Here is a 19246-nt window from a genome sequence, read left to right as displayed (position 1 = left end):
CAGGTGTGTATGTTGTGTGCATGCACGCGCAAGTGCATGCATATGGATGCATTTTGGGTGGGGGGAGGCAGTTACCATAGTTAAAAGATAGTGATGGGCGACTCACTGCAATGACTGGATTACAGATACAGTGCGTATGTGCCTCAGGCCCTGCAATAGGAACAGATGGTAGTTGAGGTCAGGTGAGGTCAGGTCTAACCAATTGGAGCAGGGGAACTGATTATAAGGATTAATGGTGGGCAGGTGAGGGTGTGATAGGGGTCAGGGTAGGCAGCTGCTATTTGGGGTACTTGAAGTCAGAGAAACAAATTTCCAGGCAAGGCAGTCAGGCGTATGGTTGGGCTCTGGAAATGGGACTAAGCACTTCAGACAGAAACCAACCATGGTCTGGGCAGCCTGCCTGAAGTAGCTTTAATAAATTCCACAGTCCCTGGAGGACTTTTGTTCTCAAAGTCTCAGACTTTTATTCTCATAGTTCCTTCTATCTAGTAGAACTTCAGTTAGCATAGCCAACTCAAATCTTTGTTCCATGTATAGATTTCTTCTTATCCATAGTCTATACGAACCCAATCATCTCTACAATCTAAAGAGCTATTTATCTCCATCTCAGACAGAAATACCCTTTTTTTCCATGTTGAACGGGACTATTCAGAGATGTCAAAGACCGGGAAAGGTTTGACAAGCTGAAGAGGAGGAAAATTTTACAATTTATAAATACATGATCCGTCTTTCAAGGAACCCATCTGTCTGAGTAGACTGACCCAGGTTAAGAGCCTTTACACTTTCCTCCATACAAAATGTTTTCCATTTGTGTTGGAAAACCCTGGACTTTAGAGAGCTTGTGGCAGAAATCTCAGGCAGGGCAGATGCACTAATATCAACTAGTACTCAAGGATTACCTGAGGAATTTAAAAATTGACTATTATTGCTTGCTCTAACAGGTGTAAGAGATAAAGATTTCATGAAATTCATACTCATCTCACTAACTGCTTGGGAAAATGTGAAATTTGTGTACATGTCACTGTTAAGGTAAGCTAGAGAAAGAAAAAGAAATGGGGATGTCTTATAATTGGAAATATATTTGGTCTTTGTCACCAGTTTTTGTCACAGAGCTCCAAAAACCGTTGGCATTTCCTGAGTGATAGGAGGGTTTTTTTAGGTAGTCACAAGAAGCTCACTTTGATCACCTTTGAGTTTATGCTAATGAGGTGGCTTTGGGTGGAGCCCTTATATAGCCTCAGGATGGGGTTGCTGGTCACCAGAATGACTAAACTGATTATAGAGTATTGGAACTCCCAGCTCCTCCCTCCATTTCCCAGATTTGGGGAAAGGAGGTGAGGCTAGAGATTGGATTATAAAAACTTTTTTTAAAAATTTTTTACTATTCTTGAAAGAGAGAGAGCGAGAGCACATGAGCAGAGAGAGAGAAGGGGAAAGAGGACCTGAAGCGGGCTCTACATTGATCGCAGAAAGCCCTATGCGATGCTATGCAGGGCTGGAACTCACAAAACTGTGAGATCATGACCTGGGCCGAAGCTGGACGCTTAACTGATTGAGCCACCCAGGTGTGCTGGATTATAAAAACTCTTGAACAATACAATTCAGAGAGCTTCTGGATTGGTGAACACATCCACTTGCAGGGAGGGAAGCTCTTTGCCCTGCTTCCTAAACCTTGCTTTATGCATCTCTTCCATTTGGCTGTTCCGAGTTTTGTCCTTTGTAATAAATTGGTAAGCATATGTAAAGTGTTTTCCTGAGTTCTGTGAGCTATTCTAACAAATTATTGAAGTCAGAGAAGGAGGTGTGGGGACTGATCCCTCTGGTCAGTCAGAGGTGCTAGTGGTCCAGGACTGGTGTGTGCTGTGGGGGCAATCTTGTGGAACTGAGCCCTTAACCTGTGGAGTCTGGGACAGCTATCTCATGATAGTGAATGTCCTCATTGAGTTGAATTGTGACCAAGTTGGTGCCAGAAAATTGGAGAATTGATTGGTGTCAAGAAAAACCCTCCAAGAGAGGAAGATTAGTTTGAAGGTTATTGCAGAACTCAATCAGTCAATTCATAAGTTAAAAACAAAAAACAGAAAAGTAGGCACAGGGGTTTTGTTTGAATGATTTTGTACATCTTTCCATACTAAAACTTAGAAAATCTATCAACTTTATTAATGGGTGAAAAGGAATGTGCAGTTTAAGGGAAATGTATGATACATTAGTTTAAACAGTCTAACAAAATCTTGTCAGTAATTAAGTTTAATTCCTACTTCTCATTTCCAGTGAGCCAAAATAGAAGAATACATTTACCAAATGATAAAAGTAGGGCTGCTTGATCAACCCTAAATGATAGTTCCAGAGAAGAAAAGAACAGCTCTCATGTTGTAGCTGGACTCTTCACTCATTGATCTGCCAACTTTTTGAAGATGGGGCTGTAATTCTTAAGAAAAGGTAGGAACACGATCTGTATTAGTGATGATTTATTGGTGCTATAAGTAAAAGTAAACTGGAAAATAATGGCATAAACAGGGAAGCAATTCATTTTTCTCACATAACAAAAGATATAAGAGGTAGGTAGTTCAGGGACAATTTGGCCGTTCAGAGGTGCTCTTTAGGACCAAGGATCATTCTATCTTCCTGCTTTATCAACCTTGGCTTAGGGCTTCCATCTTTGTGGTTACAAGATGATAATTATAATTACATAAATCACATCTATGTTCCAGGCAGAATGAGTGAAATAACAAAAACAAAGGGAGAGACAAAGCAAAAAGCCAATAGTCGGTCCTTTTAAAAGGCTTCCCATAAAGTTTGTACCAGGTGATTTCTGTTTATATCTCATTGGCCAGAACTGAGTCACATGATGGTATTGATTTGTGCCACCTCAGAATTCATACAGTAGTCCCTAGTTCAGTAGTCCCCAGTTCATGGTTTCTCTTTGGGTGGTCTCAGTTACCTGTGGTCAACCATGGTTGGGAAGCAGATGATTGTACTTCTGACATACTGTCGGAAGGTCAATAGTCTAACCCTATGTCACAAGGCTTACATCATTCATCTCACTTCATCTGAGCATGTAGACATCTTATCATCTCACATCATCACAAGAAGAAGGTAAATACAGTACAATAAGATACTGAAAGAGAAAGAGAGAGCACATTCATATAGCTTTTATTACAGTACATTGTTTTTATTATTTTGTTTTGTTTTTAGAGAGAGAGAGAAAGTGTGTGAGTGGGGGAGAGGGGCAGAGGGAGAGAGACAGGGAAACTCAAGCAGGCTCCATGTTCAACGTGGAGCCCAATGCAGGGCTTGATCCCACAACTCTGGGATCATGACCTGAGAGGAAATCAAGAGTCGGATGCTCAAACAACTGAGCCACCCAGGCACCCCTACCGTATATTGTTTTAATTGTTGTATTTTATTATTATTAGTTGTTAATTTCTTACTGTGTCTAATTTATAAATTAAACTTTACCATAGGTATATATATAGGAAAAGCATAGTACAGATTTTCCTTGACTTATGATGAGGTAACATCCCAATAAATCCATTGTAAGTGGAAAATATCATAAGTTGACAATGCATGCAATACACCTAAGCTAGACAACATAGCTTAGTCTAGCCTACCTTAAATGTGCTCAGAACACTTCCATTAGCTTACAGTTGGGCAAATCATCTCACACAAACCTGTTTCCCCATAAAGAGCTGAATTTCTTGTGCAATGTTTTGAATACTGTACTGGAAGTGAAAAACAGAATGGTTGTATGAGTACAGAATGGTGGGCATATACCGGTTGTTCACCCTTGTGATTGCCTGGCTGACTGGGAGCTGCAGCTTGCTGCCACAGCCCAGCATCACAACAGAGCATCATACCACATATTGCTAGTCTCAGAAAAGATCAAAATTCAAAATTTGAAGTACAGGTTCTGTTGAATGTGTATTGCTTTTGCATTGCAAAGTTGAAAAATTGCAAGTTCAACCATTTTAAGTGGGGGAACAGCTGTATATATGAAGTTCGGAACTATTACAGTTTCAGGTATCCACTGGGGGTCTTGGGACATACCCTTCTGGGATAAGCGGGGACTATTGTGCATTGAAAACCTAATGCCGGGGCGCCTGGGTGGCTCAGCCGGTTGAGCGTCTGGCTTCAGCTCAGGTCATGATCTCACGGTTTGTGAGTTCCAGCCCTGTGTCAAGCTCTGTGCTGATAGCTCAGAGCCTGGAGCCTGTTTCAGATTCTGTGTCTCCCTCCCTCTCTGCTCCTCCCCTGCTCATGCTCTCTCTCTCAAAAATAAATAAATATTTAAAAAAATTAAAAAAAAAAGAAAAAAAAGAAAACCTAATGCCAATGCAATGGTATCAGGAGGGGATGTGATTAGGTCATGGGGCAAAGCCCTCATAAACAGAATTAGCATCCTTATAAAAGAAGCTGAGAAACTCCCCATGCTTTTGCCATGGGTTACAGCTACAAGACATTTTCTATGAACCAGAAAAAAAAAACAGGCTGTCACCCAGACACTGAATCTGCTAGTGCCTTGATCTTGGGACTTGCCAGCCTCCAGAACTGTGAGAAGCAAATTCTTATTGTTTATAAGCCACCCAGTTTATGGGATTTGTTATAACTCCCTGAAGGGACTAAGACACATGATCATTCCTTGCTGAAGGTGGTCAGGAGTCATTCCTTAGCAGTTTAGCTGAGCATATTGTATGCTTAATAAAAGTCATAATTCTGAGTCACAGATTAAGGGAATGAATGCTGTGTTAACAACCAGCACTGATGCTTTCACTAGTTATAAATAATGACCGTCTACAAAACAAAAACATTAACTTCATAGCTATCAACCAAAAAACTCCAATTCCCTTTCCTCTTTTCTTCTCATTCTTCTTTTTTTAATCAAATCTCTTCCCTACGTCTTATCTCGCTCTCTAGGCATTTTGTCCTCTCTTTTCTCCTTACTTCTCTTCCTCTGTTCTCCTCTTTTGTTGTAACATATATTCTTAGTACAAACTTACACTTTTCTTTAGTTCCATTAGATAAAATACCTGTTTCGTTAATATGCTGTTGCACAATAAATCACTGTTCAAAGTTAGTGGCGTAAAGCAGGGGTCAACAAACTTTCTGTAAAGGCTATATAGTAAACATTTCAGCTTTATGGACCGTGTGGTCTCTGTCACTATAGTGCAAAGGCAGCCACAGGTGATATGTAAACATGTATGATTGTTTCTCAATAAAACTTTATTTTCAAACAGGTGGTGGGCTAAATTTAGCCCTTAAGGCTGTAGTTTGCCATCCCTTGACTTAAAACAACAATGATTTATCAGTTCTCATGATTTTGTGAGTTGATTGACTCAGCAGGGCAGTTTTTCTATTCCATGTGGTATAACTGAAGTTACTATTTGGCTGTATTTAACTGATAGTTCAACTGGAGATGAAACGTTCAAAATGGCTTCTTGTCCTCCAGGTCCTCTCTCCACATAGCTTCTCGTTATTCGGTCTGAGCTCTTTACAGAAGGGAATATGGCTTTCAAGGGGAATAGACAGAGAGATCAAACTTGAGATTGCAAGTGCTTATCAAGCCTCTGATTGTATCACTTTGCTAAAATCTCACCGGCCAACACAAGTCACATGGCCAATCCCAGAGACAAAATGGGACAGGGCTATATAGGGGTGTGAATACCCAGAAGTATGGATCACTGGGGGGCCCCAATATGAGAAAATACCACAGTCTGCCTTCTAGCCTTCAATGATGCTCTCTCCTACATTCAAAATATACTCAGCTCCTTCCCAGACTCATACAATACTGTCCCACTTCAGCATCAGGTTGGTGTCCAGCATTTTGTCATATAAATTAGTTTCATGTGTAGATATGGTCCCTAGGGTATGGATCCTCTAGTTAAGAGAGCTATGAACTAAAACAAGTTATCTGCCCCACACATCCAACATTCAATGGTGAAAACAGGAAAGGATAACTTCAATAGATATTCCCTTTCCAAAAACGGCAGCAGGGGGAGGAGGCAGAAGGCCTATAGTTATTGCTCCATAGCAATTTTGTAATCCATTGGGGCTTATGTTCTTAGAGGAAGAGAATGTTTGTTTTGATCCCCAGAACTCATTCCTTAATCCATAGCTCTCCTCCACTTTTTGATCTTTCGGAATCTTTTTTTTTTTTTTTTTTTTTCAGAATGTGAGAGAGGAGAGAGAATGAGTGTGCAAGGGCGGGGAGAGGGGCAGAGGGAGAGAGAAAGAATCCCAAGCAACCTTCACACTAAGCACAGAGCCAAACGCAGGGCTTTATCCCATGACCATGGATCCTGACCAGAGCTGAAATCAAGAGCCAGACACTCAACTGAATGCGCCACCCAGGTGCCCCATCTTCTGGATTCTTGGTTTCACTTTCTGAGATGGCCTTCCTTTCTATAAATAATGGCTATGCCTACAGCTGAGTAGTACTCTCAGATGGCTTCCTGCCAATAGTAAGTTGTTTGGCTCTTTTCATTTTGACCTATTCCTTTGAGTCCAAGCTGATACAACTCTTTAAAACATGTTGTGGACTTTTAGATATCAAGTTTAAAATCCATTCCAGGGGCGCCTGGGTGGCTCAGTCGGTTAAGCAGCCAACTTCGGCTCAGGTCATGATCTCGCGGTCCATGAGTTCGAGCCCCGTGTCGGGCTCTGTGCTGACAGCTCAGAGCCTGGAGCCTGTTTCAGATTCTGTGTCTCCCTCTCTCTGACCCTCCCCTGTTCATGCTCTGTCTCTGTCTCAAAAATAAATAAATGTTAAAAAAAATAAAAAATAAATAAAAAATAAAAAAATTAAATAAAATCCATTCCATTAGGCAAAAGCCCACACCCACAAATCCCCTGTCATAGGTCTCTCCCTGATTTGAGCTCAGAATAAGTGTGTTGTGGTAAAATACCCTTAATATTCTCAGAAGTGATTTTGTTTAGGCGAGGGGACCTGTGAAGCATTGCCTTAAATCTGTCAGAGATCTAAACAAGTGATCCAGCTGCTGCAACCTTGATTCTCTATTTGCCTTCAGGCCTCCAGGATGACCGCATCTTGGAGTTGATCTTTTTCCCTGAGGAAAATTCTTACTTTAAGATGTTTTAAAGATGAAAACTTGAAACAGTGAAAGTGAGAAACAGTTATAGGCCTAACCCAAAAAGTCTGAGTTGGAAATATTTCCTCTCTGTTCTGCTTAAAAACTGAATAGTACTTTCTTTAGCTTCTATTTCTCTTACAATATCTTACCGTAAATGGCTTAAAGCACCGATTGGCGCATTCAATATTCTGCCTACAGTTAGCTACATTCTTAGCTAAATTTTCAACTTTTTTAAGTATCTAATTTTTCTATCTTCTAAGTTACCACAGGTGACAATTCCTTCATTCCTTTACCAATATATAACATAGTCCTTTTTTCTCCAGCCTTTCACAGAAAGTTTAGTTCTTCTAGGCTCCACTCACAGTCTTCTCACTTTTGCATCTTCCCTGCAGTCCCAAATTCTGTATTAATCATATATTTTTTTTAAATTTTCTGTATTTCATGATGCTTTGAAGGATCTTGGGGCCTTGCTGACCCAGGAGAGACTGTCCCTCCCCAGGCTAGCTAATCCTTAGAGATAGCAAAAGACCACCTTGCTAGTGTAACTTGCATATGCAAAGTAACTAATCCAGAGCCCATACCACCAACTACCTTCTTTGCCAAACTGTCACACATTGCCCTGCCTTAATCACCACTGGGCAAGGTATCACACACTCAAGGCAGTCTCTACGCTCCAGAGCCTGCTGAAATTATTCAAATGAACCAATCCTAAACCTGCTTACCCTGATTACCTACCTTGCCCATTGCTTCCCATGAAAACCACAATAAAGGCCATGCTATACCTTTACTTCTGTTTCTTGATAGAACTTGGTGCTTCCCCATGTGGCCCTGCATAGGATAGCAAGCCTCTTCCTCTTGAGAACTGTAAGAGAACAAGCTGCCTTTTATGTTTTTATTTTTTTTATTTGAGAGAGAGAGAGAGAGAGAGAATGCACAAATGGGGGAGAGGGGCAGAGGAAGAGAGACAGAATCTTAAGCAGGCTCCACACTCAGGGTGGAGCCCAACATGGGGCTTGATCCCACAATTCTGGAATCATGACTAGAGCCAAAATCAAGAGTCAGACACTCAACCAACTGAGCTGCTCAGGTGCCCCCAAACTGCCTTTTCAATGGCAAGCATCTCCTGATCTACTGGCCTCACCATACCTTAATAAAAACAAACTTCTAGGCATATTTTAAAGAAATCCAATATCATATACTTTAGTTTTTTTTTTAATTTTAAAAATGTTTATTTTTGAGAGAGAGAAAGAGACAAGTGTGAGCGGTGGGGGGGGGGGGGGGGGCGGGGGAGGGGGGCACAGAATCCAAAGAAGTCTCACGGCTCTGAGCTGTGAGCACAGAGCCCAACATGGGGCTCAAACCCACAAACCCTGAGATCATGACCTAAGCTGAAGTCGGATGTTTAACCGACTGAGCCATCTAGGTGCCCCTTAGTTTTTTGTTTTTTGTTTGTTTATTTGTTTTTTATAATAGCACCCTACTTTTAGGTACCAATTTCTATGTCAATTATTTGTTGGTATATAATAGTCACTTCCAAACTCAGTGGCTTAAAATGTCCATTATTTTTTATTTCTCACAATTCTGTGAGTTGGCTGGCTCACCTGAGCATTTTCCTGCTCCATGTGGTGGAGATGAGGTCACTCAATTGGTTGTATTCAGCTGGGAGCTCACCTAGGTATGGAATGTCCAAGACTATCCTCCAGGGCCTGTCTCTACTTGTCTTCTCATCACTCAGTAGTCAAAACTGAACTTCTCTGTAACATGGCAGCTGGTTCCTGAAAGTGAACATCCCAAAAGACAATCCCCAGTGTGCAAATATTTATCAAGTCTCTGTTTGAGTCATGCTTGCTACTGTCTCAGTGGTCAAACCATCAGCTAGCTCACACTCTATGTGGGAGAGGACTACCCACGGGATGAATACTAAGAGGTATGGGTCCTCTGGGGCCATCAAGGTAATAGTATACCATACCAGTGTGATAATGCCATTCCAAGTTTCTTTTTGCTTTGGGGAATAGCCCATGGAGTATAGCAGAAAATGTATGCATGCTGTGATGTGGTGAAGACAAAAGGTCTGCAAGACATGGATGTAGACAAGACAATCGTGAAAGATTTGATTTTTCACTACTCAATTAGCCATGCTGGCATTCTAAAGACACAAATTTTCATTTTCCTAGAACACATCCTAATCTAGGATTAAATGGCATCGCACTGCAAGTAAGCTTGTATTTCAATGATATCCCCATCACTATTAAAGAGGCCTACTCTGGCTAACTATTTGGGACTATGAGATTTTCCAATAAAATTTTGTTTTCTTTGCTGTCATTGTTCCTGTTCCTTTTTCCTACAAAGATTCCTTTGGTTACATTGACATTCTGAGAAGAGACAGTCTTCAGCAATTATCCACATGGAAACATGTGCTACTTACGGCAGTCTGCTCTTGCTTATTTCCTATCTTGCTAATTTTGTGAAATTGGTTATTTGTGAATAGTTACTTGATTACAGAAATAACTTACTTAAGCTTAGAATTGTTGTAGACACTTAGACGATTAAGGTCATCTACGTGAAATCTGAGTCATTGAGATAAAAAGGGGATATCCAGGCTACAATCTGACTACCAAATATTTATATGTCTGGGAATATCTCTGGGCTTTTGAGTCACATAAAGAAAGTCAAACTGACAGCTGCCTTATTGAGAGGTTAAAAAGTAGGAGGAACTCCATCCATCAGATTACTCATTCCAGATATCATCCTGAGTCAGGCCTCTTCCAAATATAATTACTACTACCGTCTGTACATTAATCTCTGCTTACCCCTTCTATTTTAGATAAATTGTTGCTTCTGGGTCATGGATTCATTTAGATACACTCTTCTTTCAGTCCTCTGCGGGTTTCAAAGTAGGATCCACGTATAACACTCATGAAAAAACTTGAAGTGCCATTTTAAAATACAGATTCCTGAGCCTTGCCTCAGACCTACTACATCAGAGTTTCTCAGGTTTGAACTCAGGAATCTGGATTCTTTTTGACAAGTGTCTGTGTTTGTTTCATGTACTCTGAAGTTCAAGGATCACTGTATAAAGGGAAAGACAAAAATAGGGTGTAAGATCCAACCTGAGTTAAATAGTATTCATGTTTGGCTGCTGAGAGGAAGGGCAAGATCTCTTCTGGCAAAATTCAGAACTAAGGTTTGTCCTTGGAGACCTTTTTATCTCCCTTTCATCTTTGCTCCCTCATATTCTTCAATAATTCAACACCAATTGTCGTTAGTCCAGCTAACACCATGAGGTAGGCACTGGGCCTCGAGCCTCACAAAATTCTATGGTATAAGGCATAGTATCATCCCCCCATTTTGCAAGTGAGGATATTGAGGTTCATTGAAGTTATGGAATTTGTCTAGAACAGGAGCTAAGTAAGGTAGAGCTAGGATTTGAGTGCACATCTGTTCTACAGTCACTTGCCTGAGAAACTCATTCACATCATAGTGTTGGGGGTATTAGGTTTCAGATGCATGAAAGTCCCTGCATCTAGCTGAGGCCATGTCTATTTTTTTTTAATTGAAATGTAATTAACAATGTTATATTAGTTTCGTGTGTACAACATATTGATTCAACTCTTCCACACACTACTCAGCACACACCAGGTTAAGTGTAGTTACCATCTATCACCAAAGAATCATTATAATATTTTTAACTACATTCCCTATGCTATAGTTTTCATCTCTCTGCTTATTTACAGAAACTTCAATGCCAGCACCCCTGAGAAGCACTTTTCTCTTTCCTTTTTAATCAACTCGAATTTTCTTTTCGGGGAGTATTTCTTCCAATATTTTGAACTAAAGGCCAAAAGGCTGATGGCTGGTGTCCTCTCCACCTCCGCCTTCTCTGGAATGTTTATCAGGCAAGATGCCGCCTCTTAGTACACACCTCACTAAATATCTCCTGGAAAAAAATGAGTAGAAGCTGACTTACTGGGAGCCCTTTCTTCCTCATAAATGACTCTATTGGAGCATATGCTTCATGTCCACGTTTTGGTCCCTGTTTGAGCTCCAGCACCTAGAAGAGTGGTTGGTGCACCAGTACTCACTAAATGTTGACTGAATAAATGAATGAACACACTGAATTTTTTTCTCAGTTTTATTGAGAAACAACTGACACACATCACTGTGTAAGTTTAAGGCACACAGCATGACGGTCTGATTTACATATGTTGTAAAATGATTGTTTAACTAACATCCATCTTCTCATATGGATACAATAAAAAAAGAAAAGCAAAAGGAAAACGATGCTCTCCTTGTGATGAGAACTCTTAAGATTTATTATATTATTAACTTTCCTATATATCACACATCAGTGTTAGCTACAGTCATCATGTTGTACCTTACATCCCCAGTACTTATTTATAACTGGAAGTCTGTACTTTCCGACCACCTTTCTCCAATTCTCCCCCACCCCACCCCAGCCTCTGGTTACTAAAAATCAGAACTCTTTTTCTACGAGTTTTAAAATTTTTTATCAAAGATTCTACATATAAGATCATAGAGTAATTGTCTTTCTTTGACTATTTCATTTAGCACAATGTCTTTATGATACATCCTCGTTGTCACAAATGGTAGGCTTTCCTTGTTTTCTTATGGCTGAATAATATCCCATTGTGCATATATACCACTACTTCTTTATCCATTCCTCCATGAAGGGACATGCAGGTTGTCCTCATGTCTTGGCTATTGGAAATAATGCTGCTATGAGCATGGGATTACACACATCTTTTCAAGTTAGTGTTTTCATTTCCTTTGGATATAGTTTGAGAAGTGGAATTTCTGGATTATATGGTAGTTCTATCTTTAATTTTTTGAAGCTCCTCCATACTATTTTCCATAATGGTTCCAATTTACAATTTCACCAACAAAGCACAAGGGTTCCATTTTCCCCACATTCATGCTAGCATTTTTTATCTCTTGTCTTTAACGATGGCCATTCTAAGAGGCGTGAGGTGATATCTTATTGCGGTTTTAATTTGCATTCCCCTAATGGTTAGTAATTTTGAGATTTTTTTTTTAATGTTTATTTATTTTTGAGAGAGAGAGAAAGAGACAGAGTGTGAGCCAGGCAGGGGCAGAGAGAGAGGGAGACACAAAATCTGAAGCAGGCTACAGGCTCTGCGGTCTCAGCACAGAGTACACTGGAACTCACGCCTCACAAGATCATGACCTGATCCGAAGTCGGGCACTTAACCAACTGAGCCACCCAGGCACCCCGAGCATTTTTTCATGTACCTGTTTGTCTTTTGTATGTGTTTTTTGGAGAAGTATCTGTTCAGGTCCTTTGCCCATTTTGTAATAGGGTTATTTCGTTTTTTGTTTTGTTTTGCTATTGAGTTGCATGAGTTCTTTATATATTTTGATATTAACTAACCCCTCATCAGATATATGCTTTGGAAAATTTTTTTTCCCCCATTCTGTCGATTGTATTTTTAAAACTGCATTTTAGGGATGCCTGAGTGGCTCAGTCGGTTAGGCTCCTGACTCTTGGTTTCAGCTCAGGTCATGATATCACAGTTCATGAGATAGAGCCCCACATGGGGCTCTGTGCTGTCAGCACAGAGCCTGCTTGGGATACTTTCTCTCTCTCTCTCTCTCTCTCTGCTCTTCCCCTGCTCGTGCTCTCTCTCAAAATAAATAAACTTAAAAAAATAAAAAAATAAAAAATGTTATGGCTCTCATCAGAAACTAAGAAGGTGGGAAAGCTAAGATCTGGGTTACAGTTTCCAGGACAGAAAAGTTGCTCTGCTAGATACATCAACTCCATGTCCTGTGCACTGATCAGCTGCAGCTGTGTCCCAACAAGTGACCCAGGAATGGGAATTTTAAGTGCTTCACCACAAATATTTGGCTAAATGCCAATAGGGTTCTATAGATATTAAAGCCAAGCTATGCTTTTCTCATAAGCCTATGTATTCATTCTTTCCCTCATTAAACAAATATTTATTGAGCAACTTCTATGTATAGGCACAACTCTAGGCACTGGGCATACAGTAGTTGACAGAATTATCAAAAGTTCTAGTCATTATAGAGTTTCTTATATTTTGTTTGGGGTTGATAGGGGGCGGGGGCGGGGAGGAGTTGGTAAAAAGGAAATAAAGACTATGACTAGGTCTGCTAAAGAGAAGAGAACACTCAGACCAACATCAAATGTATATGCATTGAAGGAGGTCACACATGAGAAAGTTGCACTGTGTCTGGCCTTCCCACACAGGGCTATCACTATCAAAAGGGCTGCATTTGGGATACACTTGGACTGGAGAAAACAATGATACCAGGATGGATCAACCCCACCATTCCTCTCTTCCTCTGGATCATGCATTTCTATACTGAATACCAGAATAGAAAGGATGTTTCTTGTTCACTATGAAGCTTGTAGTACAGGTTCTGCTGCTTTGGATTCCATAGACACCATGAACTTGTGCATCACGGCTGACGGAATAGGTAACAGGTGCAGAGAGAGAGGATGAAGCTGCCTGCTCTGTGTGGTGGGCAGAATGAAGTGGCATTGTCAGGAAAAACCACATACTTTACCTCACTCACTCTCCTGGCACAGCCATCTGGCCTGGACTGCAGCGATGTGGGGAGATCCCTGTTCCTTATAGCTTAGGAGGATTCTCCCTTTGGAGACCCCAGATGTGCTTATTTGGGCAATCTCAAACAGGATCTGTCTGGTATCTCCCCCCTCCTCCAATACCTGTGCCTCTGATGCTGGTCCAAGCATCAGACCAGCTCATTTTGTGTCAGCTCATTTTGTGCCAAGAATGAGATACATAATTTCTACAATATCATTTGCCCTTCTCCCGAAAACATCTGGATCCACTCCTTTATTTATTTATTTATTTATTTATTATTTTTTAAAGTAAATTCTATACCCAAGTGGGGCTCAAACTCACAGCCTAGAGATGAAGAGTCACATACTCTACCAACTGAGCCAGTCAGGTGCCCTTAGATCTACTCCTTCTTGAAGGACTGATACATTTTTATTAATGCTTTACTCTTTATTTCCTCTTAAAGTGTGAACAATCAAGGGAGAGTTAAATCAGTAAGTTCCTAACACATGCATGTAAATTAATTACTCAGGCACTCGACAGGAGAACTGAGAATAAGGAAACTCTCAAGTCAGGTAAAAAGTGCATATGGGGTGCAGAGAGGTGGGGGATACATGCACACAGCCTGAAATTGCCAAAGCCAAACTCCTCCTTCACTAGTCTTGCTTGGGACACCCCCAAGGTGTGGCAGTTCACCAGTAAGTTGTAGGGATAAGTGCCCAAGCTCTGGAGTTAGCAAAATGGGTTCTAACTCTGACATCATTTCTGCATATCTGGGTTATTGATTCTCTCTGAACCTTAATTTTCTTAGCTGTGAAAAAGAAGAGTGGGGGATAACGACACTTATTTTTTAGCAGTGTCATGAGGATCACATAAGATGATATACATTGGGTGACTGGCAGTGCCTGACACATAACAAATCCAAGGGCAGTGAACTTTAGGCTGTGTTTAAAGGATTCCGGGCTTATGGGAGGCAAGTCAGAAGACCCCAGGTCACTTCCATCACCACAGTTGCCTTATTCACCCGGAAGGGATTAGGAAGGTGGGGTAGGGGCAAGGCAGGGTCACATAGGTGATGCACTTTGCTGTTCATGCTAGCCTGGCCAAAATCTGCACAGAGATTTCTCTTCCAAACTGAATGGCATTGAGGCATTTATCTCATGGCACAGTGACTTTCATCTCTCGCTGCTGCTTCTCCTGCCTGTACACAATCCTGCATGACTGCTAGTTCCTGTTGGGACCTAGAACAGGAGGTGTTATAGGTGAGGATGGAAGAGCACGGTGTGGAGAAGCTTCCGTGGTGCCAGCCGAGCTCCATCAGAGCTGGAAACGCTACCACTCCAACAACAAATATAAAGCCCCTCCCTCACAGTTGACCTTTAGTGTATTCTCCCCTTCCTGCTTCTGCACAATACACTGGCACATGCATATTTTCCCTGCGGATCTATTTGCAAATTTCATCTCACCTTTTGCTCTCAGCTTCATTCAGTCTTTTGCCAAGTAGTGGAGAGCTAATGCGGCATTCAGATTCACCTTTATAAAATAGAAGCCAAAATCTCCAGAATTACCAGCCATCTTCCTAGCTTCTTCTTGCTTTGGCCTCAAACTGTGTCCCTGGGTGGTCTTGTTTATAGACTTGGGGGCTTCCATTAAATTCGTGGCTATGGAGAGAGCATGGGGCAGCCCCCATGGGGCTGCAGAGCAGGAATAGAGCAGTTGAAGCAATAATTCCTCAGGTCGTTACCACTGCAGCTAATAGATTAATCAGTGCCTTCCTTACAAGCCTTGAATATTAGTTTGAAATTAGCTTGGTTAAATACACAGGGCTGGAGTGTGCATGCCAGTGCATACATGAGGCAAAGGGATTGAGTCTCCTGAGAAATGCTCTTTTCCCTAAGACCTACCTTCTCCCTGTGCTCCTGGCTGCCCCAGCAAACCTGGCTTCAAACCTGCCCCAAACCTGGACTTCATTAGGGAGAGTGAGCAGGATTTGCTCTTGCCAGCTGGAGGCAGTGGTCATGAATCCATTTTGGCTTCTCCCATAATAACTGAGAGCTGGTAAGAAGTGATTATGTGGGGGCTCTTGAATCAGGTTGCCTGAGCCTGAAATCTCTCTGGGGCACTTGCTCTTCTGCAATTAATCACTGTAAACTTCAGTTTCTTTCTCTGTGAAATGTTAATAATAGTATCTACTTCAGAGGGTTGTAGAAGGGTTAACTGAGGTAATGAACATAAAGTGGCTGCACAATGCCTGGCACATACTAAGTACTTAATAAATGTCAGATGCTATTAATAATCCTCTACATTTTTATAGCACTTAATTATTTTTAAACTATTTTCACATAGTTTCACATGATTCTTCTAACCAACCCACCAGGTATAAAATGCAAAGCATGTACTATTATCCTCATTTTTACAGTTATAAAATTGAGTTTGTAAATGATTAAGTGTCATAAATTGTAATTAATGAGAACTTACTCTGGCGTCTTGTCCCCTTTCCAACATCCCTCAGCTGCTTTAAGAAACCAGACAAAAAAAAATCCTCTGTTCACATCAGAAAAAGCAGGAGACTTGAATTATAACATGTGCTTCTCAACAAATAACAACTTCTCTGGGTTTGGTTTTTGCATTTGTGGTCTTAGAGGGTTCCTTCCAGGGTTGATAATCTGTGGTCTTTGTCCCTCCCTTAAAAATGGAGCTGGTTCCAGAGAGTAAATAATAGGCAGTAAGGAGAGATGACCCACTGCTCACTGGTCCCCACTCTCTACTACTCCCGTGACCTTTAGTGTATGTTGCCTGCATTGCAGCTACTTTTGTGAATATGCTATCTTCCAAGTAAAGATGAACTCCAGGAGCATAGAAGAGCCATTTTCCTTTTCTTAAGTTTATTTATTATTTCGAGAGAGACAGAGAGAGTGTGAGTGGGGGAGGGGCAGAGAGAGAGGGAGAGAGAGAGAGAAAGAGAAACAGAGAGAGAGAGAGAGAGAGAGAGGGAGAATCCCAAGCTGGCTCCGCGCTGACAATGCATAAGCTGATGTGGGGCTCACTCCCACGAACTGTGAGCTCATGACCTGAGCTGAAACCAAAAGTTGGACACTTAACTGACTGAGCCATTCAGGTGCCCCGCACAGAGGAATCATTTGTTTGATTTGTGTTTCCCCTAGAGCAGCTAGCACAATGCTTCCCACACAGTATTCAATACCTACTTGTGGACTCACAATTTTTGTAATTTGGGGTTCTCTGGTTCAGGACTAATTAATGCCTGTGTTAAGGTCAGCCTCATTATTCTATCAAGTATTTTGATATTCTTATTAGTCTAGACATTCAAATATTAAAAAAAAAATCTGCAGTTTTCAATGGTTTTACCAAGAGGGTAGGAGGGGAACACATTTCTGTCAACTTACATACTGATATTGTTTAAAAAAAGGTCAGGGGCATGTGGGTGGCTCAGTCAGTTAAGCATTGGACTTTGGCTCAGGTCATGATCTCACAGTTTGTGGGTTCGAGCCCTGCTTCTGGCTCTGTGCTGACAGCTCACAGCCTGGAGCCTGTCTCTTCGGATTCTGTCTCTCTTTCTCTCTCTGGCCCTCCCCACTCATGCTCTGTCTCTGTCTCTCTCAAAAATAAATAAACATTAAAAAAAAAATGGTCGTTCACTTCAAAGTTTCCAGGGACACCCATCATTAGTTATCAAGTTATCAATTAGTTATCAAGAAGAAGTAAAAAGAAAGTCTCCCTGCATATACCGGCATTGGTCTTTCAAGATCTTAGTTAAAAGCGAGTGTGACTCAGGGTGCCTGGGTGGGTTGAGTGACCTACTCTTGATTTCAACTCAGGTGATGATTTCATGGTTCATGAGTTCGAGCCCTAAATATCGCTCTGTGCTGACAGCACAGAGTCTGCTTGGGATTCTCTCCCTTTTTCTCTGCCTTTCCCCTGTGCTCTCTCTCTCTCTCTCTCTCAAAATAAATATATAAAAAGTTATAAATAAATAGAAGTCAGTGTGACTCTGAGAGCAAGACATGCACTAGACATCATGGCCTTTCTCCTGTTTTGTAGATTTGGATTCCAAAGCAAATAATTTTGCAGCTTTCATACAAAGCAGGTAATGTTCTCTTCGTTAATGGTGGTATTTTTGTATGGCTCCATGGACCATGATCATGAATAATTGAGGGCCTAGACCATAATGCATGCTATAGCCAACAGTGCCTTTCCTTTAAAATTAAACTTTATCATGAGATCAGAATTGAACAGTGAACTAACCAGAAGGTAATAAATTTAAAAAAATGACCAGAAGATACAAAATAATGACCAGAAAATGACCAGAAATACAAAACTAACCAGAAGATAGTATAAACAATGATAGGCTACTTGGAGGAATACAAACACATGTAAGTGAAAGATAAATAACTACATGATATAATAAGATATTAATGCATAATCCTTAACTGTTATTAATGCATACATAATTTAATTCTAGTTCTAGCTTGGAAAGACTGTAAAACAATTAAACCAAAACATTTTCTTAGAGATAAACACATTCCAGGATTCACATTCTGCTTTTCAGTGTATTGGTTCAACATCAAATGCCCTCCCAAAGAACTTTACTCCAGGCTGCTTAGCAATTATACCATCTAATATTTAGTTCTTCTGCTTATTCAAAAATTTTGTTAAATTTAAAAATGACTATTTTTCTTTTTTAAATTCTAACAGCAGTAATAAGAACATCCATACCAAGATTTCAAGGTCCTAAGTAAAATCCTTTTCCAAAAAGATATTTTTTTTTCATCTAACAACTTTTCTTTACATAAGAACCTCTTTTGAAACTTAGGGCTGAACACCAAATTACATGTTAATTTATCTTACTTATTACTTTTTTTATTATAAATTTCCAGCTTGGCCTCTATGAAAGCCCAATGACACAAATCTTCAAAATGTTTTTAGCCTGAACCATTTGAAAGTATATTATAGAAATCATGTCTCATTACCCCTAAATAGTTCAATTTTTCTTGGGGTTAAGCGTCTGACTTGGGCTCAGGTCATGATCTCATGGTTAATGAGTTTGAGCCCTGCATTGGGCTCTATGCTGACAGCTCAGAGCCTGGAACCTGCTTCAGATTCTGTGTCTCCCTCTCTCTCTGCCCCTCCCCAACTCATGCTCTCTCTTTCTCTCTCTGTCTCAAAAAAAAAGTAGTTCATTTTTTCTTAAGAACAAGAGCATGCTGTTTCATAAATACAGTAAAATTTTCAATTGAAGATATTTAATATTCTCAATGTATTATTAATAATAAAAGGTTCATTATCAAATTTTACCAATTATCCAAACAACAACAAGTGTTGGTGAGGATGTAGAGAAAAAGGAACCCTCTTGCACTGTAGGTGGGGATACAAACCGGTGCAGCCACTGTGGGCAACGGTATGGAGGTCCCTAAAAAAATTAAAAATAGAACTAGACTAAGAACTAGACCGTGACTTAGTAATTGCACTACTGGGTATTTACCTCAAAATACAAAAACACTAATTCAAAGGGATACACACACTCCTAGGTTTATAGCAACATTATTTATAATA

At 40.6% G+C, this 19246-nt stretch overlaps 1 protein-coding gene across 1 annotated transcript in view; it reads right to left on the bottom strand.

Moving 5' to 3' along the window:
- Positions 1-8725, bottom strand: part of GAP43 (growth associated protein 43) — a 126514-nt gene extending 117789 nt beyond the window's left edge. The window contains exon 1 of the mRNA XM_019448072.1: positions 8690-8725. Within this exon, the coding sequence (XP_019303617.1) occupies positions 8690-8710 (21 nt within the window). The 5' untranslated portion in view covers positions 8711-8725. The remainder of the gene's footprint in view (positions 1-8689) is intronic.
- Positions 8726-19246: the final 10521 nt, after the last annotated feature.

Source organism: Panthera pardus, unplaced genomic scaffold, assembly GCF_024362965.1.
Source record: "Panthera pardus isolate Hobbes unplaced genomic scaffold, ASM2436296v1 HiC_scaffold_16, whole genome shotgun sequence".
Lineage (NCBI taxonomy): Eukaryota > Metazoa > Chordata > Mammalia > Carnivora > Felidae > Panthera > Panthera pardus.
Note: the sequence above shows the minus strand (reverse complement) of the source record. Positions and strands in the feature narration are given on the sequence as shown.